We start from the raw sequence: 25,310 nt of genomic DNA, 5'->3' as shown, positions 1-25,310 counted from the left end.
TCTGAAGGAACTGAGACTTAGGTGCAATGTCAGAATTGCTTCACTGGCTCTTAATTTTAATCATTTTCCCCCGGAGACCCAACATTGTCTCAACTAGAGCCCATTCAGGGTTCTAGATTTCAGTCACGGAGGGGATTAGCTGTATGCCTTCATGAGTTCGCGTTTATGTAAGCCATGAATCCGTGGGAGTCAACACTGCTTGAAAACAAAGTTTAATGCGGAGATTCACACAGAGCTATTAATTATTTCAGTTCTCATTAATTGTATTTGCTTTCAAAATACATTAATATCTGAGAGAACATGTTTAAAAAATAATAAAAAAATGTGTCATGCAAGACAAAGCTGGTAGTCTTTTCTTATCGAAGAGTCAAATTTAATAAGAAACTTCTTAGAAACAGAAGCAAAGTGGTAGGAATGGTGGTGATTGCCTATAATCCCAGCTGCCAGGGAGGCTGAGGCAGGAGGACCTTATATCCGAGGTTAGCCTCGGCAACTCAGCGAGGTCCTAAGCAACTTAGCAAGACTCTGTCTCAAAATAAAAAAAAAATTAAAAGGGCTGGGGCTTTAGATTAGTGGTAGAGCACCCCTGGGTTTGATCCCCAGTATGAGAGAGGTGGGGGGAGAGAGGGAGATGGAGGGAGGAGACATAGAGTAGAAGGCAAATCCATAGGCTACTAGTCTGCAGTGAGGTTGCTTTTCTCTTACTCTTACAGTGAGTGAGTTGTGATATCTTTTACGTTGATTTTCAAGTTGTTCTTTAGTTATTATTATCTGACATTTCACTCATTTTACTTGGCTTTATAAACATAAGATGATCACCCAGCAACCATTTATATGTGTGTGTGTGTATTTGTGTGTGTGTGTTTATTAATCCTCTGTAATTTTCTCATTGTATCCAGTATATATTTGATATGCACATGTATTTATTTAGTAGCCTCCATTGGATATGGAGGTCTGTGAATTCACCCTTAATACATATAATCATTTGGAAACATATTGTATTAAATATGGCAACATGTGAATTGCTGAAAAGGTTGCTCTTGTCCAGATCCGTCAACCTGGAATGCTGATCAAGGATTGTTTGAAGAGCTTTATTTTCTCAGCTCTACCTCGTCCTCAGAAATCTCATTTCCAGTTGTCATTTAAGGACTTTTAAAATAGCATGACAATTTGATGCTATTTTTTTGCCAATTTCTGTTTTCCTTTGTGGTCACAAGAATTTTACATTCCTTCCCAGACCTCTCTGGCTGTGAACAGCCTGTGGAGGGGACACCTCGCTTTGGTTAAAAACACCCGACATCTTCAAAACTGTCATGCCACAGCCCTGGCAGATTTTCTGAGGTCAAAGAGATGATTTATAAGTGATAACAAAACTATAGCAACACACTCCAAACATTAAAAAGAAAGAAAGAAAGAAAGAAAAAGAAAGAAAGAAAGAAAGAGAGGACTTTATTTAAGAAAGATGGGCTAATATTGGGGGGTGGTAGAGTCAGTCACACTGTGATATCAAATAAGTATTTCATGTGTGCAAAGATAAAGCTGCAAAGTAGGCAGAATAAACAGCATATGTTCACCTTAGATAACCAGGACATTTTACTCTGGGTAAATTTGCTCTGCTTTTAAGAATTCAAGGCAGTATTGTCTGTTTAGACAGATTCTGCATTTGGTCTGCTTCAGGCCTATCTTAACCCTGCTATTAACTGGCCTAGGTCCAGGCAATTAGAATTACAGAATCAAGCAAATTAAGAAGGTGAATTAAAAACCGGAAAGTCATTGGAAATTCCAAGGTCAGATTGAAATGACATTGAATTACCTTCTTTGGGGAATTACCCCTTCCTCTGTGTGTCCCCACCAGCAGTGAAAATCTAGATTTGATTGCTAACTCCTTGCATCTTCAGATTGGGGGGCAAAAAAAGTAAGAATGTAATTTGCCAAAGACCAGAATAAAAGATGGAGGACTGAAGTCGAAACAGAGTGAATCCCAACATGACAGTGCAGAGCTAGGAGTCAGAGGCAATGGAATCCCACCCTATTTTGACAGGAAGAACCCAGGCACAGAGCAGTACATGTGACTTGTTTAAGGTCATTACCACGGGGCTCCCCTTCAATGCTCAATTACTAATGATGGTAGATAACATTGAACTCTTGCCTGCATCAAGTTCTCCTTCAAACTCTTCCAATGTTTTGATCATATCGCTGGGGACACTGAGTTTGCTTTTCGTCATTCTCCAATGAGAACAACTTGTAGGAGGAAGAGTTCATATTGGTTCATAGTCTCAGAGGTTCGGTCCATGGCCGGGCAACTCCATCGTTCTGGGTCCAAGGTGAGTAGGAGCATCTGGCAGAAGGGCATGGTGGCAGACTACTGCTCTATTCATGGTGGCCACAAAGCAGATAGATCAGGGGCAAAGGGCTGAAGGGGAGATGCACCATTCCAGGGCAAACCCACAGTGACCCATCTCCTATAGTTACCACCCAGGAAGGGCGTTCCCATTAGGCTGGACTCATTAGGTCGATTGCTCTTGCAGTCCAATTGTGTCACCTCTGAATGTTCTTGCATTAACCCAATGCAAGGGGGGGACACCTCATCTCCAACACTAACGTCCAGGGTGAGTTAAACCAGTTTCCACTCTAACCTTACTGACTTCCAGACGATCTTTCTAGCTGAGATAATAGCTGTAGTCATTCTGGCTCATTCTTAATTCAAGAAAGACAACAAGAGCAATGTACAAAGCATGCTAGATTTTATCCTCAAGTCCCTTTCTGTATGTTATTACTCATGGCAGAAAAATAACCCAACGCTAGGCATCCCTCAAGAAGGTGCACTCTGGTGTAGTGATTCTAGAAATTTATCAAACCCTGACTATTTCAGTTGACTCTCTGATTTATATATTTAGGATGGAAATATAACATTTCTGGGTATCCATGTAAGATTTTGCAATATTTATATTAGTCAAGGTCAGCTTTTTCCAAATATGCTCTGTGATTCATTCTTTCGAGATGTTCTGGGAGGAAAAAAAAAAAGAAGTCTGTGACCAAATATTTTTGGGAAAAGAAAACCTATATCATCTTGATGATGCTCATTATCATGTGGAAGTTCAGAACATACCCATAATAAAGAAACACGATGCTTTGTTTAACCCAGCTTTTTTGCAAATTTAGATAAACAAAGATACCACACCCCTACGACCACTACCACCTTTAAAAAAAAAAAACTTGTGTTGATATTCCAGTGAAATAGATGTGGGGAGAGATGTCATTGTACCTTGAATTCCTTAAAATATATATATACTTATCAAGTAGGCTGGATTGTTATGGTAGATAGTGGCTTATAAAAATTAAAGACCCAATTCCCAAGACTTTATGGATCTCCAAGCTGGTGAAAGAGATAAGTTTGAAAACCACAATTACAGTATAAGGTGGTGAGTTGTGGGATGCATAAGAATGTGGAGTCTACAGAGTTAGAAATGAAGATCACCTGATTGTTAAGAGTATCGTGGACAGCAGCCTTGGGTTTAATGCTCAGTTCTGAGGCTCAATATTGCTAAGTTTTAGTTCTGACCCGTGGAAAATTCATTGGAAGAGAGAGGAGGGAAAAACTTTGGGCCAGGAGGTCATTCAGGCATGTAGACCAATCTTCAGGGAGTGACTTGCAGGATCACAGTTTTTGGACGTTGACCTAAATGGGAAAAGAAAAAGGCATAACGTTGTGAGGGGGACTTTTATGACCTAGACCCAGAAGATCATTTTCACTCATGGTCCAATGACTGGAGTTTACTCATGTGGCTCCACCTACCTGCAAGAGAGGTTGGGAAATGTGGTCTAACCTTAGATCCATCAAGGAGAGGGAGAGGATTGGAAAAGCATCTGACTAGTCTCTGCTTCCAGAGACAATGTGAATTTAGACAACAAAAGGTGGATACAATCCAGTTTGTGGGAATACCCCATCCAGTGACGTAAGGGGAGGGAGATCATAGCACTATAAACTACCTACAAAAACACCCTGATATGAGTAGAGAGGCCCCCTCTGGAAGCGTGGTTGGAGGTAGATTAGAGAAACGAAGAGCCAAGATCATGGGGCCATTTTGTATTCTGCTGAGGAGGTTGGATTTTGTTTTTCAATATAGTGAATTATTCAATCATCTAAAATAAATTAACCTAGAATCCAAAAAGTGAGTCATTAGTGTGGGATAGATATAAATGTTAGATATATCTCATAGATAAAATGAGAGGTAATGGATGACATGGATTAGTGATGGAGTCGAGACCCCTCAGTAGGCAGGTTATACATGGTTTGGGGATCCTAGAGGTGAAAGTGAGGGAGAAGAAGGAAGAACCAAGAAGATATCCTGAGGATGTCTGACTAGTTAGATCCTGGGCTGATTTTTTAAGAACACGAGATTTGGATGGGAATGATAATAAATAGGAGAACCACACGGGCTTATAACAAACCTGCAAACAGAATTTAAAGAACTGAGAGAAGAGTCTTTCCACGAAGAGCCCTGATTTGGTCACAAGGAGAATTAAGAAAAGAAAGAATTCTTAGAAAAAAAGGTAGGAAACAACCCAAATATCCATCGGTTGATAATGCATGAAGACATGGGGTACATCGATAAAATAATATTATTTAGCCATATGAAGGAATGAAAAACTCTGATACACGTGCGATATGGATGAACCTCAAAAACATACTGCAAAGTATTTTGGGAGAAAGAAAAAATATTCTAAAATTAATTTTGGTGATAATTGCATAACTGTGAAAATAGTGAAAACCATTGAAATTTGACTTCATTAGGTAAACTTCATGGTTTGGGAGTTATATCTCCATAGAGATGTCATTTAAGGAAAATAAAAGAGAGAAAGAAAGAAAGATGAGACCCCAGCAATGTCTTGAATCAAAAGAATACCAGATTTCCTCTAAGAACCTGTTGGAGGCAAAATTCTGTGATTTCTAAACCAGTCAGGAGCTTTTTTTGGGTGGGGAGAGGGAGCGGGTCCAGAATTATATTTAAATTTCTAGACAGAAATCACTTGTATTTTTCTCCTGTCATCAATGGTCACATTTGGGGGGTGGGTATTGAGGTCCTCAGCATTGACTTTTCCTTCTTTAAATGAAGTCTGGGTTTTCTGTGAATCCACATTGTGTTTTATGATAAGTAAATTGGCAAAGTTTTATTTCTAGTAATGTAACTTTTCCTATAAGATACCATATCAGAATCATCGTGGAAACTCTTCAGTGAGCTGCAAACACATTGCATCCCCGCATTCAAAGCTACACAGTCTTTAGTCCCATCCTCAGGCATGCCTGGGACCCAGAGTGAACTCCGGCCAAACGTCTCAGAGGAAAACATGTGTCATTTCACATTGAAATTCTCACCCAAGATATTCTCCAGGTTTTCTTGGACCTGGAGAAATATCAACAGTTATACATTATTTAGTAACAAGGCTTGCTTTGCAAAGGTCAAGTTCATACTTAGTATGCGATAACACTAACAGATTTGTTGTTTTAGAGAAATAGAATTTGATGAGTGAAACGAACTTTTCTCTGGAAGGGAAAAAAAAAGTCACCTTTCCTGGGCATTTGATTTGCAAGTGGGTTTGGCCTCATTCATATTTAATCACCTTTTTAATCTGTATGTCAGCTTTTATTGCAGTCTGCTCCGAGGGAGATTTCCTTTTGAAATACCAATAACACCCATTCTTCACTCTAACATCCAAACAAGCACCCTTTCAGGGGGCCGGCTCGTGGTATTTCATCTCTGAGGATATAATTATTTTGTGTTTATCCACAGTTCCTCAAGGGGCTGATGATGTAGGACACCTTTCTTAAAGACCTTGGTGATTTTAAGGAACGGATCTGATCTGTTGGTGTTGCAAATATCAATTCTTGCATCATTCTCGTGAGTTGCCTGTTTGTAACCAAGTCTCTGCGAGTTCTCCTTTTTATATTTTATCAGCATGGTAGTTGCATGTTTGAAACTATATCAACAGATCTTTTCAAGAGGTCTTCATACGCCACCACCATGCTGGTAGAAAGGTAGAATTTGTACAGAGCTTCATGTGCTTCAGTCATTTAGAGAAGAGGGTGTCTCTTCTGTTGATGTGTTCTGAACATTTAAATTTGTTTTCCGGCTCAGGATAATTCTGAATAGAGAACAGAATTATCCTCAACCCACTCTGAACTATCAACACAATCATAGAGAGCAATAAAACTACAAACAGGAACTCAGAGTCCATATTTCAAGAGATTGATGTGGAGAAATGGAGGCTGACACTGCGGCAGCAAGCCTGAGTCTTTTTCATCAAAGTTGGTAATTGTTAATACCTGATCGCTCAGGAGAATCTGGGTGAAAAAATTGCAAACCACAGTTTTTTTTTTTTTTCATTTCTAATAGAGGAAATCCATACGGTATGAGCTTTAAGTTAATTAGGTAACTGCTCTTGGTCCTCTCAGGAGAGAATTGTGAGGGTAGATGTATTGGGAGAAACTGAAGTACCTCTGGATCCATCCCACATTGATCTCCAGCTGCCATGTAAGAGAGGAAAAGGCATATGGCAGACACATGTTTTCCCACATTCTACAGAGAAGGCTTACCAAGATGGCCACTTACCAAGATGGCCACTTACCAAGATGGCCAGAGGCATCCACAGGATCTGCCTTATGAATGTCATTGTAGCATGGCCTTACCTTGATTTTTCAAATTTTCATCTGTTTTTAAAGAATAGTATTCCTCTGGAGGGGTATACTTTCAAGTTAGAATAGAACCTGTGATTAAGAAGGTCCAATCCCCTAGGTATGTATACAACTAATCAATAACCTGCATTGGGAACACACTCAAGCTAACAATAGAATAAATTTTCATGACCTTATTTTATAACTTTCCCTAGAAGAGGATTCACAATGAATCATCTTTTCCCCAGGCCAATTAATACTCTTCCTTTTTAGATTTCTCAGTTCCATTTACCAACCCTTCTTTTTGGTGTTAGAGGAACTCGTTTCACGTCCTTGGGGTTTTCACCTACATGTAGAGTCTTGTTTCTGTAGAGTAGCTTAAGCCTTTGTAGCTGTTGTTTATGATTCTAGGAGAATTTCATAAGTAAGCTCTGATTTTTGTGGACGGATATTAAGAAAATGAACATGATTGACAACAACCTGTTCCAGGGAGCTGCCATTTTGCTTTCCAGATCATAATGTAATAGTCGCCTCTTTTATGATCACCATTGACTTGTTCAAAATAAGACAAGGCTGATTTATTTTATCTGTGCTCGCTTTTTCCTTCTAAAAAAGAAAACCCCGAGGCAATTTTCCTCACAAGAAATAAAAAAATTTCAAAATATAAAACTTTCCATTGCCCAAGGCAGAAAACACCCTTAATTAGCTTTGCAACATTTTTTAATTCATTAAATCAGTAATAGTTATGTGAAGTCTGCTGTAAAGCAGTCACCCACTGTTTCAGGTCCCCAGGACACAGCAGATGCACAGATGATGAAAATCTTGTCGTTGACCTAAGGGAGCTTTCAATCTAGTGGGTAGAGAATCACATCATCAGGGAAACTTCAATGGAGTTTGATGACCACCATAGTTTTTCAAAGTATGAAAAACAGGACATCCTGGTTTCCAAAGGACTTTTGTATTTCGATGGTGGAAAGCATTCGATGTCTTAATTTTCCTCTCCTCTCCATATAATATAATGAGAAGCAGTTGAACATTTTGATTAAAAGTGCACAATCTGTGGCCATATTGCCCAGGATTTACTTTGACAAGGGTTGTTCAGCCTCAATTATTTATGTAACTTGATAGTATACACAGGAGAATGCCCTGTGGTGTATTTGGGAAAAGTAATGAATTTCTTCTAAATCAGCCCTCCATGTACTTTCCTGCAATTAAATCTTTGTGAAGAAGTGGGGCAAGGCTATTGGGGTTTTAGGACAGAGGGAGAATGATAGGGTGCCAGTGGAATGAGCCAGTTTGAACTGCCAGACCCCAGGTAACTATATCATTTAGTCTTGCTTGATGCATTTATAATTCTGCCAATACATTACTTCTAAATTTTGATGTTATGCAACTGCAATGAATGCTCAGTTTTAATGTGCTTCAGCATCCATTTTGAACATAAGCTGAATTTTCTCATACGTAAAGCAGGGCTCCGTTGCCCTGACACAATTTCCAGTTCTTACACACCCCCACTCTAGTTCCTCAATCTGGTCCATCTAGGCACCTGCCCTATATAGCTGCTCCCTGATGACTACTTCCCTATGGGCCTGCTGGACTGGCCCCATGACCCTCCCACCCTGCATGGACTGTGGGGACATATGTAGGAGCCACCGCCAATTACAATAAGACAAAAGGAATTCTTGTCTGTTTGGTTTAAATCTGCCAATTAAAACTCCCCAAGGGAAATCTGTTTGGAAGAAAACCCTGGACTACCCAAGGGTATTGACTTCAGTGTCCCCCTCCTCTTGGTGACTGTGCTCCCTGACTTCTATACTACAGACATGCAGTGCACCCCTCAGGACCTATAAGTACTAGAACTTGTAAACTTTCACATTGTGTTTGTATAACTGCAGCCATTTCTGAGATTTGTCTCCTGAGGGTAAAGCCTCTGTGAAGTGACCCATGCGGGTGGACCTCTGTGAGTACTCTACTGCCTGGGCCTCTAAGTTGATAAAGAAACCTACCTGAAAGTTCCATTCACATCAGTAACTTGAAGAGTTTTTAGGAATAGTCAAATATCAAAGATATTACATTATTGTTTTCTTCCAAAGCAAATAAGAATCTAGCATAAGCATAACACTTTATTTTTTTATACAATTCTATGAAACAGCTGCCTGCAATACCTAGTCTACAATAACCCAGATGCTCTTCTCAAGGGTCTGACAGATCAGAGCACACCAAGAAGGCTAGGGGGCACTAATATTTTTGTTCCCTGCCTTCTTTTTAAAATTATCATGATTATTATGATTATTATATTACTATTATAGTGGGGATTAAACCCAAGGGCACTTAACCACTGAACTACATCTCTAGTCCTTCATATTTTGACACAGGGTCTCATACTCTGTTTGTTTAGAACCTTGCTAATTTGCTGAGAGTGGCCTCAAACTTTGGATTGTCCTGCCCCAGCCTCCTGAGTGGCTGGGATTACAGGCATGTGTCACCATGCCTATAGTCTTTTACTTTTAACCTGGTTGAACTACTTGTTGAAATAAGTTTTTCTTTTTAGGGCTATAAGCCACCTTAGAGAATGAGAATGCTATGGACTGATTTGAGTCCCATTCCCAATCCAGGTATTGATGCCCTAAACCTCAACGTGATGTTACTTGGAGATGGGGCCTACAGAGGCGGTTAGGATTAAAGGAGGTCAGAAGGGTGGGTCACTCGTGATGGGATTAGTAGCTTTGTCAGAAGAGGAAGAGAGAAGTGTTCTATCTACTCTGTGAGGACACAGCAAGCAGGCCCTCTGCCAGACAGGAGGAGAGACCTCAGCAGGAATCATTCTGTGGGCACCTTCATCTTGAACTTCCCATCCCCAGAGCTGTGAGTAATAAGTGCGTATTGTTTAAGCCACCCACTCTGTGGTATTTTGTTATAGCAGTCTGAGCTGATGAAGACAGCGAGATTCCTGGAATTGGTGAGTCTGAACAATGACTTGGTTGCTAAGACAATCCATTTATTGATTCTGCAACACTTCTTCCTCCCAAGTGGACCTTCTTCCAACTCCCCTTGGAAGAGAAGTACTTGAGGGCTTTCAGCTGCTGCTACTGCAGCTGCCATGAAGTCAGATGGAGAACTTTCATAAGACTACAGTAACACGAAACTTAATTTTAAGAATTTCTAAAGGTAGTCTGCATAATATTAACCCAGACAAGAGCGTCACCAAAACCAGTCACTTCACTTAAAGAAATAATGCTCAAAGTCTGTGAACCAGGGAATTCTTTGTTTTGTAAACATGTTTACAAGTACAGCTGCGTTGTTCTAAATGGAAATGACTATAGTATTTAACCTGGGATTGTCCTTGCTTGCGACTGGATTTATGCTTCATAATGATTATCTTCTAGACACAGAAATAGCATTTCTGTAACTCAAAATTGTTACTGGAGGCATTTAGTAGAATCTTGCCTTAAAAATATAATGATTTTTCATCTTTATTCTCCCCCCTTCAAAAGGTTTTACTGCTCCTGATGTTTAACGTTATGCAAAGACGTGTTTCTGCCAATGAATATCGCCTTATGGTTATGCTTCTGCAAATAGCCTGCTGTGAGCTGATAAAGGGATTAATTCAGCCAAAATTCTTAATCTGTGAAATTACAAATTAAATTCTCATATTAAAAATACCACCCTGAGGTATTTTTTGTGGTTTTAATTCCCCTCTGGTGTTCTGCATACATTGTGCTTGTTAATGATGGGGACAAGGCTGTCTCCACTGGCAGTCTGCTGTGGAGTGATAATGTGTAGGCATTTACTCACTGATAGAAACTGGATTTAACCACTGCCTGATAAACTAAGTGGCAAGTGGGTAATAAGTCCATATTAGCAGAAAAGTACTACTACAGAATTCAGAATTCATAGACCATCAAAATCCTGGCTTAAACTCAATCATCAAGTCATATGGGATTGAGATGTCACAAAGGAGGGGTGATATCAAGTTACAAGTTCCACTAAAGAGAAAAAACAAGCCATATGCTTGAGTGTGGTGAGCAGTAAATGTATGAGCCTATATACGTCTTTTTTTTTTTTTCCTCAGTATAGTAAGATGTGTCACAAAATCATTATTTTCCATAGAAATTTCATGTTTTCTTTTTTTATTTGGGGGAATAACTGTTATAATGATGGCCAGTGCGTTGATTTTTAGAAAGGAAGTAGAGTAGAATATAGAGTAAATATGGTCAGGGACATTATGAAATGTTAATGAGAAGTTGCTAGACACAAGGAGAGTAGTAGATTAATATATCTATAGTCACTTTCAGGTAAAAAAAAAGTTGTTGGAAGTAAGTGTGGGATAGCAAAAAGATTTAGGATAGGAATACTCAACAGGAGTTGCTACTTGGGGTTATGTTATAAAGTAAAGGGCTACTGTAAAGGAGAAACCAGTGCTGCAAAGAGGAGGGGAAAAAAATAAAATTTAAGAGACAAAGGAAATTAGCTTTGTGTCTACTGTAAATGTTGTATACACAAGGATTAATATACATATCACAAATATTTGTGCACAGAGGCAGTATGTTATTTTAAGGCAATCAGAAGAGTATGAGAAAAAAATATAATGGGCATTTAAAAAAATGCATCAGCATTGAACAAAAATATTCCTACTGCAACAGTGTTCTGCATAATTTCACAAGAATTCTGTTTCACACTTGGGAAGAAAGCTGAGATCCTCCCAGCCATAAATCCTCCCCCAAATATTTTAAATGTAATTGAAAAAGCCTGTCTAAGAAAGAATACTTTTGTAAAAACAAAACACAAACCCACCCAGGAATGTGTTTTGTTTTAAAAGATCTAGAGAAGAGCTGTCTGTACAAATAGCAAGAGCATGTGCAGTTAAAATAAATTACATGTCTTCAGTCTTTACATGTCAATTCAGTGCATTAGCCAATTGCCAACTCTGTTCCTCAGCTCACTGAGTATTCATCCTTTTTAAGGTCATTGTTACAACCAATATGGTTTCTGAGAATTAAACAGAAATGAATCATTTCTCCGCTGTGTACTGCAGCCAGTTAAAATAGTACTGTATGCATAAAGCACTAAATATGTAAATCATATATTCCTTTTTCCTTTATGAATGCTCAGATCATTTTTTGACACACACATAATCAAAAACAAAGATGCACAGCTGCAGACTGCAGAGCAAAGATAGCAAAGAAGGAATCCATTTTCTTCCTGTGTCTGGGAAGCTAGAAATTGAATACCAGGATTCCACTAAATATATATATATATATATATATATATATATATATATATATATATATATATGTGTGTGTGTGTGTCCCCCACCCCTGCTCTTGTGCACTCACGTGCTTGTTCACTCTCTCTCCCTCCCCCCACCTACCCACCCCCACACACAAAATGCAAACACATATATACATGATCTTGTGTTTGTGCAAACATAAGCAAATGAATCTCTCCTCATGTATGTTCTCTATAGATAGTAAAGTACTTTGATTGGATATGCAGATGTGTCATACTCACTATCAGTTCCCATAGCCATGGGGGAAGGTCACTAAAATACTCATGGCTCAAGGCAGCCTGTGCTGATAGTCTGTTCTTTGGGGAACACTGTAGGAGCTTAGAGGCCATATCTTCTGCATGATTCACATAGCTGAGCCTGAAAATAGAAACCAAAAAAGAAATCAGACCAAAGAAGAAAATCTACCAAATAAGACATAAGGATCATGTAATTTTTCTGTATTTCAAGTTATGCCTGGCGAGGAAGACAACTTAAATTACCTGCTGAATTCACACTGGTTCTCAGAGTATCTTTTACTCAAACTGACATTTACTCTACTATCAGTGACATTAGGTATCATAGTACCAATGATTTAAAATGTTTCTACTGTAAGCAAAGGGTTGCAACATTCAGAATGAATAAAACTAAGTCCAGAGAAAAAAAATTTCAGAGACAATTTACCAAATGGTTTCCAGCATTTTGTTCATAGGATCTATATACTGCATAGACATCTGGATATAGTTATAGGAAATTAATACCAAATAACTAGGATAATTAAAATAGTACTGCTATTAAAATCTCTAGTTACTAAAAATTACCTATCCTTTAAGAGTTTATATTTTTTTGCATTGAATATAAAAGTATGGAAACAAGTGCCCCTGACAAATATCAGCCGTCATGATATTACAGGTTAACAAAGAGGATATGCTGAAATGATATGGGGCAGAATCAATTCAAGATGACCTTTAAAACAACAGTAGACAGAAAATATGTGTCTCAAGATCATCAGAAAAAAAAAAAAAAGAAAGAAAGGACAGAAGTAAAGTCTTTTATAAGCTTTCAAACAAGAGGCAGCAAAACTCAGCCCAGTCCTGCCTTGGTTTCCAGAGAGTCTCTATTTTTCTGCTGGAAGCAATCAAATACTTATGATTAACATAATACTGATAAGAAGAGTATTCCTAATAACAGCTACTCAGGAACTTTTCCAGGCATTTTTCAGAATCTCATGTTTATTATGGTCCACAAGGTAACTGTCCCCATTTTCTAGGGGTACAAAGTAAGGAGGAGTCAGAGATGGTAATGGATTGCTCAGTTTCAATCCAGCATCTCTAAGGGCATTCAGCCAAGGACCCTGAGTTTGTGCAACACAGAGCAGTATGTGCTTTGATCCTCAGAGACAGTTAGGAGCGGGTGAGAGAAAGTTGCTTCTGTTGAGAGGGCTTTTTTTTCTTTGTGGAAAGCCTCCAAGCTATTAGCACACAATTAGTAAAGAAACATCTTTCCTCAATGACCAACACAATTCTCCTCATACAACTCATTAGTATTGATTTGAAATTATTACGGGGGGAGGTGGTCAGGATTGAAAAAAAGGAAAGGAGGTAATGAATATAGGTTTCAAAACGGAGAAAAGCAAAGAAAGACAGTACCTCACAGATCCAGTCTAAGAAACTGCTCTGAATCTTCATGTATAGAAGATTCAAATAGGTTCAATGGTTACTGTGATGACTGTTTATTTATTTACAAATAGATCAACAGATTTATTTATTTTATTTTTGTTTGTTTTTGTGTCCTGGGGATTGAACCCAGAGCCTGCTGCATCCTAGGCAAGTTTTCCGTCACTAAACTAAATCTCCAGCTCCAATAGTTTGGTTTAAAATGTTTCTTCCTGGCAAAGAGAAATTTGTTTACCAGAAAAGGAAATTATAAAATGACAAACTATATAAGGACGTTGTAAGAACCACTTGCTAAATCCACATAAGTAGTGTGGGTTGACACTTTTGGGAATCTACATTTTATCCTAATTAGAAGTTTTATCTGAAACCCTAATTGTGGCTTATCAGATTGCTAGAATGATTACTGTTCTCATTATCCTATTGTGATGTACATTTTTTTCAATCTTTCCTTGTTAGACTATCAATTTTTGTTTTATATATTGCAAATCTGTGTAATTAAAGGCCTAACAGTTTAACAATGTTATACCTCCTGGTAAATTAAACCTTTAATCCTTACATTGAAATTTTTTTTCTTTAACAAAACTATCTAAAGTTTGGGGGTTTTGTTTGTTTGTTTGGGTGCTGGGGATTGAACCCAGGGCCTTGGGCATTCAAGACAAGCACTCTACCAATTGAGCTATATTCTCAGCCCAAAGTTTGGGGTTTTATTTCCTATTAATGTAATGACCTCTGCTTTTTTTTATTGTTGGTTGTTCAAAACATTTCATAGTTTTTGATATATCATATTTTACACTTTGATTCAAGTGGGTTATGAACTCGCATTTTTACCCCGTATACAAATTGCAGAATCACATCAGTTACACTTCCATTGATTTATATATTGCCATACTAGTGTCTGTTGTATTCTGCTGCCTTTCCTATCCTTTACTATCCCCCTCCCCTCCCCTCCCCTCTTCTCTCTCTACCCCCTCTACTGCAGTTCATATCTCCCCCTTGTATTATTTTTCCCTTTCCCCTCGCTACCTCTTGTATGTAATTTTGTATAACCCTGAGGGTCTCCTTCCATTTCCATGCAATCTCCGTTCTCCCTCCTTTTCCCTCCCACCTCTCATCCCTGTTTAATGTTAATCTTCTTCTCATGCTCTTCGTCCCTACTCTGTTCTTAGTTACTCTCCTTATATCAAAGAAGACATTTGGCATTTGTTTTTTAGGGATTGGCTGGCTTCACTTAGCATAATCTGCTCTAATGCCATCCATTTCCCTCCAAATTCTATGATTTTGTCATTTTTTTAATGCAGAGTAATACTCCATTGTGTATAAATGCCACATTTTTTTATCCATTCGTCTATTGAAGGGCATCTAGGTTGGTTCCACAGTCTTGCTATTATGAATTGTGCTGCTATGAACATCGATGTAGCAGTGTCCCTGTAGCATGCTCTATTTAGGTCTTTAGGGAATAGACCGAGAAGGGGAATAGCTGGGTCAAATGGTGGTTCCATTCCCAGCTTTCCGAGAAATCTCCATACTGCTTTCCAGATTGGCTGCACCAATTTGCAGTCCCACCAAAAATGAACAAGTGTACCCTTTTCACCACATCCTCTCCAGCACTTGTTGTTGTTTGACTTCCTAATGGCTGCCAATCTTACTGGAGTGAGATGGTATCTTAGGGTGGTTTTGATTTGCATTTCTCTGACTGCTAGGGATGGTAAGCATTTTTTCATGTACTTGTTGATTGATTGTATGTCCTCCTCTGAGAAGTATCTGTTCAGGTCCTTGGCCCATTTGTTGATTGGGTTATTTGTTATCTTATTGTCTAATTTTTTGAGTTCTTTGTATACTCTGGATATTAGGGCTCTATCTGAAGTGTGAGGAGTAAAGATTTGTTCCCAGGATGTAGGCTCCCTATTTACCTCTCTTATTGTTTCTTTTGCTGAGAAAAAACTTTTTAGTTTGAGTAAGTCCCATTTGTTGATTCTAGTTATTAACTCTTGTGCTATGGGTGTCCTATTGAGGAATTTGGAGCCCGACCCCACAGTATGTAGATCGTAGCCAACTTTTTCTACTATCAGACGCCGTGTCTCTGATTTGATATCAAGCTCCTTGATCCATTTTGAGTTAACTTTTGTGCATGGCGAGAGAAAGGGATTCAGTTTCATTTTGTTGCATATGGATTTCCAGTTTTCCCAGCACCATTTGTTGAAGATGCTATCCTTCCTCCATTGCATGCTTTTAGCCCCTTTATCAAATATAAGATAGTTGTAGTTTTGTGGATTGGTTTCTGTGTCCTCTATTCTGTACCATTGGTCCACCCGCCTGTTTTGGTACCAGTACCATGATGTTTTTGTTACTATTGCTCTGTAGTATAGTTTGAAGTCTGGTATTGCTATACCGCCTGATTCACCCTTCCTGCTTAGCATTGTTTTTGCTATTCTGGGTCTTTTATTTTTCCATATGAATTTCATGATTGCTTTCTCTATTTCTATAAGAAATGCAATTGGGATTTTGATTGGCATTGCATTAAACCTATAGAGAACTTTTGGTAATATCGCCATTTTGATGATGTTAGTTCTGCCTATCCATGAACAGGGTATATTTTTCCATCTTTTAAGATCTTCTTCTATTTATCTCTTTAGGGTTCTGTAGTTTTCATTGTATAAGTCTTTCACCTCTTTTGTTAGGTTGATTCCTAAGTATTTTATTTTTTGGGGGGATATTGTGAATGGAGTGGTTGTCCTCATTTCCATTTCAGAGGATTTGTCGCTGATATACAGGAATGCCTTTTATTTATACGTGTTGATTTTATAACCTGACACTTTGCTGAATTCATTTATTAGCTCTAATAGTTTCTTTGTAGACCCTTTTGGGTCTGCTAGGTATAGAATCATGTCATCTGCAAATAGTGATAATTTAAGTTCTTCTTTTCGTATTTTTATGCCTTTAATTTCTTTCATCTGTCTAATTGCTCTGGCCAGTGTTTCGAGAACTATGTTGAACAGAAGTGGTGAGACAGGGCATCCCTGTCTTGTTCCAGATTTTAGAGGGAATGCCTTCAATTTTTCTCCATTCAGAATGATGCTAGCCTGAGACTTAGCATAGATTGCTTTTACAATGTTGAGGTAAGTTCCTGTTATTCCTAGTTTTTCTAGCGTTTTGAACATAAAGGGATGCTGTTTTTTGTCGAATGATTTTTCTGCATCTATCGAGATGATCATATGGTTCTTATTTTTAAGTCTATTGATGTGGTGAATAACATTTATTGATTTCCATATATTGAACCAGCCTTGCATCCCAGGGATGAATCCTACTTGATCATGGTGCACAATTTTTTTGATATGTTTTTGAATCCGATTCGCCAGAATTTTATTGAGGATTTTTGCATCTAGGTTCATTAGAGATATTGGTCTGTAGTTTTCTTTCTTTGAAGTGTCTTTGTCTGGTTTAGGAATCAGGGTGATGTTGGCCTCGTAGAATGAATTTGGAAGTTCTCCCTCTTTTTCTATTTCCTGAAATAGCTTGAAAAGTATTGGTATTAGTTCCTCTTTAAAGGTTTTGTAAAACTCTGCTGTATACCAATCCGGTCCTGGGCTTTTCTTAGTTGGTAGTCTTTTGATGGTTTCTTCTATTTCCTCAATTGATATTGGTCTGTTTAGGTTGTCTATATCCTCCTGCCTCAATCTGGGCAGGTCATATGACTTAAGAAATTTATCGATGCCTTCACTATCTTCTATTTTATTGGAGTATAAGGATTCAAAATAGTTTCTGATTATCTTCTGTATTTCTGAAGTGTCTGTTGTGATATTGCCTTTTTCATCCCGTATGCTAGTAATTTGATTTCTCTCTCTTCTTCTCTTCGTTAGCATGGCTAAGGGTCTGTAGATTTTATTTACTTTTTCAAAGAACCAACTTTTAGTTTTGTCAATCTTTTCAATTGTTTCTTTTGTTTCGATTTCATTAATTTCAGCTCTGATTTTAATTATTTCTTGCCTTCTACTTCTTTTTCTGTTGTTTTGCTCTTCTTTTTCTAGGATTTTGAGATGAAGTATGAGATCATTTATTTGTTGTTTTTTCTTTTTTTAAGGAATGAACTCCAAGCAATGAATTTTCCTCTTAGAACTGCTTTCAATGTGTCCCATAGATTCTGATATGTTGTGTCTGTGCTTTCATTTATCTCTAAGAATTTTTAATTTCCTCCTTGATGTCTTCTATAACCCACTGATTATGTAGTAACCTATTGTTCATTCTCCAAGTGATGCATGTTTTTTCCTTCCTTCTTTTATCCTTGATTTTCAGTTTCATTCCATTGTGATCAGATAAGATGCATGGTATTATCTCCACTCCTTTATATTGTCTAAGAGTTGCCCTGTGACATAATATATGATCTATTTTTGAGAAGGATCCATGTGCTGCTGAGAAAAAAGAGTAACTGCTTGATGTTGGGTGGTATATTCTATATATATCAATTAAGTCTAGGTTATTAATTGTGTTATTGAGTTCTATAGTTTCCTTATTCAACTTTTGTTTGGAAGATCTGGTTCTCTGTGGAGAACCGAACTGGACCGTTTCCTTCCCCCGTCTCAAACCCAGAATTCAGCTCTGAGCTCAGCAAATGCATAGCTGGCAGGAGCCCGCAGAATCAGCATCACTGTATCTCTGCGCTGCCAGCCTGTCATTTCCCAGCGCGCTCCACAGACTCCAGCCGCGGGGGGATCTTACGAACAAGCAGCATGACGCTCCGTATGGACAGATCGCTCGCGTTTGAGCCCCCGAAGCTGATCCTCGTGCGATGAAAATCCTTCCACTAGGTTTTGGAGCACCCCAATCTTGCTGGAAATTCCTAACAAGATAGCTTTTAGCCCTTCTAACTCGTCATTTTCCCTCACAGTGACACAGTACACGGAGTTGATTCACTCCCTCCGCAGCCATCTTCCCTCTACTAGTCGACCTCTGCTTTCTTTTGCTTAATATTTGCCTGGCATACCTTATGTCAACTACCTATTTTATTGTCTCATATCCTTAAATTTAAGGTGTTTCTTTTGTAAATATTGTGTAGTTGGTCTTAATTTTTATCTAATCCCTGTCTTCTTAAGAAGAAAGTTTAGTCCTTTTACATTTTGTGATTCCTGATATTTTTGGAATTACTGCTACCCACTTAATTTTGTATTATATTTTATCCTCCTTTACCTTTTTTCTTTTCCCCATCTTTTTTTTTCAAATCAAGTTTTAAAATTCAATATCTTCCATCTTGTGTTTTAGAAGTTCTACATTATATTTTCATATACTTAGTAGTGATCCTTAACTCTTTTTTTCCTATTTCATTATTTCCTGAGGAGCTTAAACTCTTGTAGTAAGTTTTTACAAGTTGGAGGACACTGAGAAATTTTTTCATCCACAGGACTACAATCACAAATAAACACTTTCCAAGTAGCACATGTATAAAGATGAACTGACATCGATATAAATCATCATTTTATGGGTTATACAGCAAAACACATTATTAAACATGCAGCTATTATATCACATAGCTCAACAGCATATAAAGTATTAAATATCTGCTGAATTCAACAGTAGAAATTCACTTCTATCTTTGCAAGAGAGTTTGGGAAGAGAAGGGAAAAAGTTACACTTCTAACAAAAATAGTTGGCAAACAACTTTCAATAGATATGGAAAAAAATTACAGGATTAAAAAAAAATATGATTAAGTATTATTTTGGTTACAGCCACAAATCATCTCTACTTTAAAAGAATATTTACAAAATTAAAGGGCATATGTCCTGCAGAAGGCAAACACATTTTGCTAAAAATATTTAATGGTTCAATGGTTCAGTCCAACTTTTTCTTTAGTACCTCTTTCAAGTTGTGCCCAAAAATGAAAACATTAAATTAAACTTTAAGACTTTTCTTTTGTCTGGAGACACTAAAGATATGTGCTTCTGTACAATGTGGACTTCACATGAACTTTTCAACTAGAGGTTTGTGATTTTCAAAATGGAAGTTTCATAGCAGAACAAAACAGAATTCATAGAAAGACATTAAGAAATCATCATAAGACTTGGACAAAGGCCAACAAAATCAATGGTTACACAAACCTGATGTGTACTGTTTTAAATGTGGTAGATATAAACATAAAGTAGCAGGCAAACAGCCACACAGGCCTTACTAGCAACATGTGAACTGACTGAGGGGATAGACCACAGAAGGTCTAGGCTGTTGTTCATGACTTGTGGGATTTTAATTCTCTATGTGATGCTCAGTATTTTGTTACCTAGTCTCTCTTCATTTCTTACATAATGAAAAGATTTGGGTGTGGGAATAGATTTGAAAAACACATAAATCAGGCAGGTCAGTTGATATAAAGGGCAAGCACATTTTAAAGATTGGACAGCAAGGCATTTTATGCTAAGTTGATCATAATTTGAAGACAGAAGTTGCAATTCTGCCAAGCTTGAGGCCTGGTATAACTGATATGCCTACGGAAGCTTCATTAGACTTATCATTCAGTAAGCCTGCATTTGGCTAATACATACCATAAATCTGGTCCTACCTTAAATTCCATCTCCAAACTAATAGCATCACACAGTTCAGTTTATTGACTGTAACAGTTGCTTCTATGACTACTGATGTCAATGAAGTGCAGCTGTATTTTAGGGCAATATTTTTCTTAATAGAAATGTTCTACTTCACTTTTGTCTTCTGAACTTCATATGCTGTTCCACCTTCAAATAATGCAAGGGCACCAAGCACTAGTGCTCTCCTAGGGCCTTCAGCCCAGTGACAGCAACATCACAACCAGGTTCTTCAGGAAACTTTATTTTATAAGACAATTCCAACCTTCCCGTCTGGTTGGATGGCAGCATACCATCATCAGATGGCCATTCCAGAACCTTCCTTAATAGAAGAGCAGTGTTGGGAATTGCTTCACTTATGCTCACCACTGTGGTATTGCCATACTTCTGAAAGTTTTCTGCAACTTCATTTAAGGTCACATGGGTTGGATTACCCTGTGTGTGACTTCACAAGAGGTGGCTGATTCATTTGAGTCACACTAGTTAAAACACACTCAGTAGGATTATTGAAAATTAGAAGAATTTGAATACAGAACACAGAACAGATGTAAAGACACTGAAGTCTGCTTTGGTACACCACATTTGGACTTCTCGGTGCTTTGAGTATTGAACTGGAGCCACAGGAAGGGAGACAAACCTCCTCAGGAGCAGCAGCAATTCTTTCATCCAGTACTGAGGTGAGAGAAAGGACATTCCTCCAGGTTTACCCATGTAGGTCAGAACACTTGCAAAATGCTTTCCTGGTTTTAATTCAAACATGTGGTGTCCTAGTTAGCCCCTCTGTGGGGTTTCTTGGTGGGAGAGAAGTGAAAGTTCACTGACTGCACTCAAGTCATGCAGTGTGCCTCACAAGAACCCCACAGCCCTTCAGATTCTTCACAAACCCACACCAGAAACACCACAGAGTACTTGACTTATGGCTAGCAGTGGCTTCTCTTGCAACAGGGTGACTTCACGCCTTTTTTTTTTTTTTTAACCATCAGGGATATTTGAAGAACCTTCACACTTTATGCTTTTACTTCCAAGTCAATGATTCTTTAACTTTTATTTATTTATTTATTGGGTACTGGGAATTAAACCCAGAGGCTCTCTGCCACTGAGCTATATCCCCAGACCCCATTTTTTTTTTTATTTTGAGGCATGGTCTTTCTAAGTTGCTTAGAGCTTCACTAAGCTGCTGAGGCTTTTCTTGAACTTGTGATCTCCTGTCTCAGCCTCCCAACATTTATCTCTGGATATCTAATTAAAAGTTTACCGTTAAATTTTAATTTTACTCACCTGGAAAACAATTCACAAAAATTCCAATGCTTTAAATCTTATGAAACTTGTACCATCTCTTATTAGGGTCTAGCATTATATTTTTATTGTCTATGTTTATAAAGACACATATTAGACACTTTTATTTTATTTTACTTATCTATATTTAGTAATTTATCAAATCATCTTCCTTCTCATGCTTCATCCCTTGAGTTCTGTTTGTTTCCATTTGAAATACAAACTGTATAAGTTCTTTCTAAGAGGATAATTTGTTGGTAAATTCTCCATTTTGTTTTCATTTTGGATAATTATTTGGCAGAGTATATTATTCCATTTTTCCTTCACCTTTTGAAAATATTATTCTATAGTCTTTTTTCAGTTGTTGCTGTCTCCCTCCCCTTATGAGTTCAACCATTACAATGAAAGATGTTCTTTTTATTTAACCTGTTTTGTATTCATTATGTTTCTTGAATTTGAAGTTTCAAATCCTTCATCAATTTCAGAAAAAATATCCTAGCCAATATCCTATGAATACTTTCTTTCCCCAGTTTTCTCTTTTCTATCGCTTCCTAACTCTAATGTAATGACATATCATTAAATTTCTGTTGTTACACACTCATATTGTGTGCTAGTCCCTCTGTTTTCCTGTCTGGATAGTTATTCCAGAGTCATCTTCCATTTCAATTAATTCTCTAATCAGTTGCCTATAATATACTGTTTTCCCTGTTCAGGCATATTTCATGTTCAAGTTTTTAATTTGATTTTTAAATTGTTTAAATTTAGGTATAAAACATATCTGATAATTCTCAACATCTGAAGTTCTGGGTGAAGGGAGAGTTCTTTTTTATTTCTTTTGCTACTGACCATTACCCCCAGTGTGGTTTTCAAACATACTTTATAATTTTTGATTGTGAGCTCATTCTCAGTTAAGGTTGTTCTGTGCGAATCCTCAGGAACCTAGGTTGAGAATGTACTTCTCCATAGGGATTTTCTTTTGTTTCTGCCAGGAGTTCTGGGGCTCTCTAAAGACCTATGCACTCCAAGTTCTTGCTGCTGGTTTCTGAAACCCTGCCAAGTTGTGTAAATTTAAGCCAAACCTGTAGGAAGTCTCAGGGGAAACTTTTTCATCTTCATCTAGAAATAAGGCTGGCACAAACCAATTGTTCTTGCAGGCTTTCTTTGTTGGAAGTAGATTTTTTTCCTTTTACCCTAGCCCTTTACAGAAGTTGAATTGTATTATAGAAGCGCTTCTCTGTGTGGAGAATCCCAATTCCTATGTTCTTTCTCAGGTCTAAACCTTTGTTTTTATGTTCTTATTTTAAAAAAATAAACAAAAAAACAAAAAAACTCTAGGGCAACTGAAACTTTAGCACTTGCTTAACACTCTATTCTTCTTTCTTGACCCTACTGAAGAATTCACTTATTTTCTTCTTGGTTCAGCTGTGCATTTGAAAGGATGTGCTTGCTGTATTTGATCTAGTATGGCAGGTGGTTTTTAGTAGTACTGGAGATTCTTTTTCCTCTATTCGATTACATGTGTGATTTCCACAATTTGATTAGTTTTTATAAGCTCATCTACATTTATAAATTTTGGATCTTTCTCCCTCGAATAATCATTAAGTTGGTGTTATTTTCTTACCTCCCTCTTTAAACAAATTATAGGTCCCCTCTATTGAACCTCAAACCAATCATCAGAAGTTGAGTCAGGCTACTATTTATTTGCCATACTAATTTTAGATGAATCTCAAATGTATTATCCTAAGTATAAAAACTGAATAAAATCATTCATTTATAAAACATTTTGGAAAAGCCAAAATTATAGAAACAGAAAACTGATGAGTGGTTTCCAGAGGCTGGAGAGTATATGAGAGGAGTTACCAAAGGGTAAGCTGGAGAAACTTTTTGGATGGCTGTACATCTTAATCTAGAAGGATGGACATAGGGCCATGTGAGAGGATAGGGTTGGAGTACATTCAAGGAAATTCAGAAAAGGGAACAGTTTAGAGCAGTGAAACATTACAGATATCTTGCAAAGAAACTTCAGGCATTAAGAATGGAGAGCTGTTCTCAAAGTGGCTGAAATTGGGACTTCCCGTGTCTTAGAATGATTCCCAGTGATATATCAAGGGATATTCTGGTAAATGGGGAGATGCTGCTGTGAGTGGTGAGGCCCTCCTTTGATTTCAGTGCTCCTTTCCAGCCACTGGGTGGGGGATCTGCCTCAGGCTAATGGAACTGTGTCTAGGTTGGTTAGGGTGTACTCAGTAAGCCTCTATGTTCATAAAGGGTCAGAGAAATATAGCAGATATGAGGGACAAGAGAGTGTTATGTTCATTCCACATTCATTTTTTATAAAGAAAAAATATAGTTGGTTGTTTATAGAAACATTTGGGGCAAGTCCTAAGGAATTTTAAATTTATAAATCTAGATGACAAGACATAAATAATCCTTACTGAATTCAGAGTGTGTATGGGAAGAGAATTTTATACGAAGAGCCACTTTCAAACAGATGCTTTTAGGAGAACTAAAAATAATGGTATGCTGCTATTTAAATCATGACAAATTTTACACATTTCTCTAGTTCTTACCCATGTGCACGCATGTGCACACACACACACACACACACTCACATACACTTTACCTGTGTTCTATTTGAAAAGGCATTAGAGAAGATAATTAAGTAGTGAAAAGCAGTGTTGGACCATGAATATCAAGCAAGATATTCTCTCTATTCTTTGCTTAAGACCCTATTTACATCTCAGAAATGAGGAACATAAAACAAATAGACTTTTTGGCTTTGTTCTAGCTTTGACATTACATGTGTCCAATCTAAGAAGAACTTGACAGTGAACTAGAGGCAAGAAGGTTTAGAACAGCTGCACTGGCCTGCCAGGGCTGACCTACAGAGTTTTTCCCCTGTTACCAATGAAAAGACAAAATGGTGCCTTTCATTTCTCTCCACTTAACCTGCAATTAACTCTTCTTCAAAAGCTCACCTAAATTTCTCAGCCTTCCTGAAGACAGACAAAGAGTAGATCCAGAGTTCTTTGTCAGACTACAGGAGACTGCCCAAGTTGAAAACAGAAGGGAGAGTAGAGGAGAAAATGATGATGAAAAAAGGAAGAGGAGGGTTACAGTGGTTCTGGCCACTTTCTATAAGGCAGAAAGTGACAATGTGGGACACAACATTTGTTCAGGACTGATTATAACAATGTGTGTTATACCTATACAGGTTCTGTTTAACTTGAAAGGGTACACAAACAACCGTTTTTGAGTCAAAACATGTTATGTTCAAGTCTTGGGTCCTTAAAGAAACACACACACACACACACACACACACACACACACACACACACACACCTGGGAAAAACTGTTAGGACAAAGTGGTTGCCAAAGCAGTGACCTCATTCACTTCCCTGAAGGAAGTGACCTCACCTCACTTCCTTGGTGATAGATCTCTCTGAACTTGGGATCCAGGAGGCGAGGCATCCAGAGGCAGTTCCACTCCCAGTGGGCTCACTTGATTGTCTATACCAAGGCCAGAGTCATTCTTTGTTGGTACCTAGTGATGTGTGCATAGTCAAATGCCTTGAATGGTCTCAAAAGGGGCCTTTCCTGAGAAAGAAGTGTTGGCTCATTGCTGGCTCCTGACAACTACACAGAGATGGCCAAGGAGACCAGAGCTGAGACAGGACAGGCCACAGCCGAGGAACATATTTTCACCCACCAGTCAGAGGACAGAGTGGATAGATGCAGACCAAATACAGGGGTGGTTTGTGTGTCTCAGTGGGTGTGTGTTTAAATTTGTCGTTTTGTCTCCTGTTCTGAGAACATGAGGAAAAACATTGTTGTTGTTGTTGTTGTTGTTGTTGTT

General features: G+C 38.0%; 1 protein-coding gene across 8 annotated transcripts in view; it reads right to left on the bottom strand.

The window, feature by feature from the left end:
- Positions 1–25,310, bottom strand: part of LOC143409445 (cyclin-dependent kinase 15-like) — an 83,325-nt gene that overhangs the window by 14,977 nt on the left and 43,038 nt on the right. For 2 of the 8 annotated variants that reach the window (XR_013092653.2, XR_013092654.2), the window contains exons 3-4: positions 12,185–12,320; positions 3,479–3,679 (exon numbers count right to left, since the gene is read on the bottom strand). Coding sequence is in view for 1 of the 8 variants with exons in the window: in XM_076869714.2 (XP_076725829.1) it covers positions 3,659–3,679; positions 12,185–12,320 (157 nt within the window). In the remaining 7 variants the exon portion in view is untranslated. Of the gene's footprint in view, positions 1–197; positions 3,680–12,184; positions 12,321–24,871; positions 24,986–25,310 lie in introns of those variants that run through there. The other 6 variants (XR_013092655.1, XM_076869714.2, XR_013092659.2 and 3 more) reach the window with 4 other exon arrangements.

Source organism: Callospermophilus lateralis, chromosome 11 (assembly GCF_048772815.1).
Source record: "Callospermophilus lateralis isolate mCalLat2 chromosome 11, mCalLat2.hap1, whole genome shotgun sequence".
NCBI lineage: Eukaryota > Metazoa > Chordata > Mammalia > Rodentia > Sciuridae > Callospermophilus > Callospermophilus lateralis.
The sequence above is the reverse complement of the archived record's forward strand: the minus strand, read 5'-3'. Positions and strand labels throughout refer to the sequence as shown.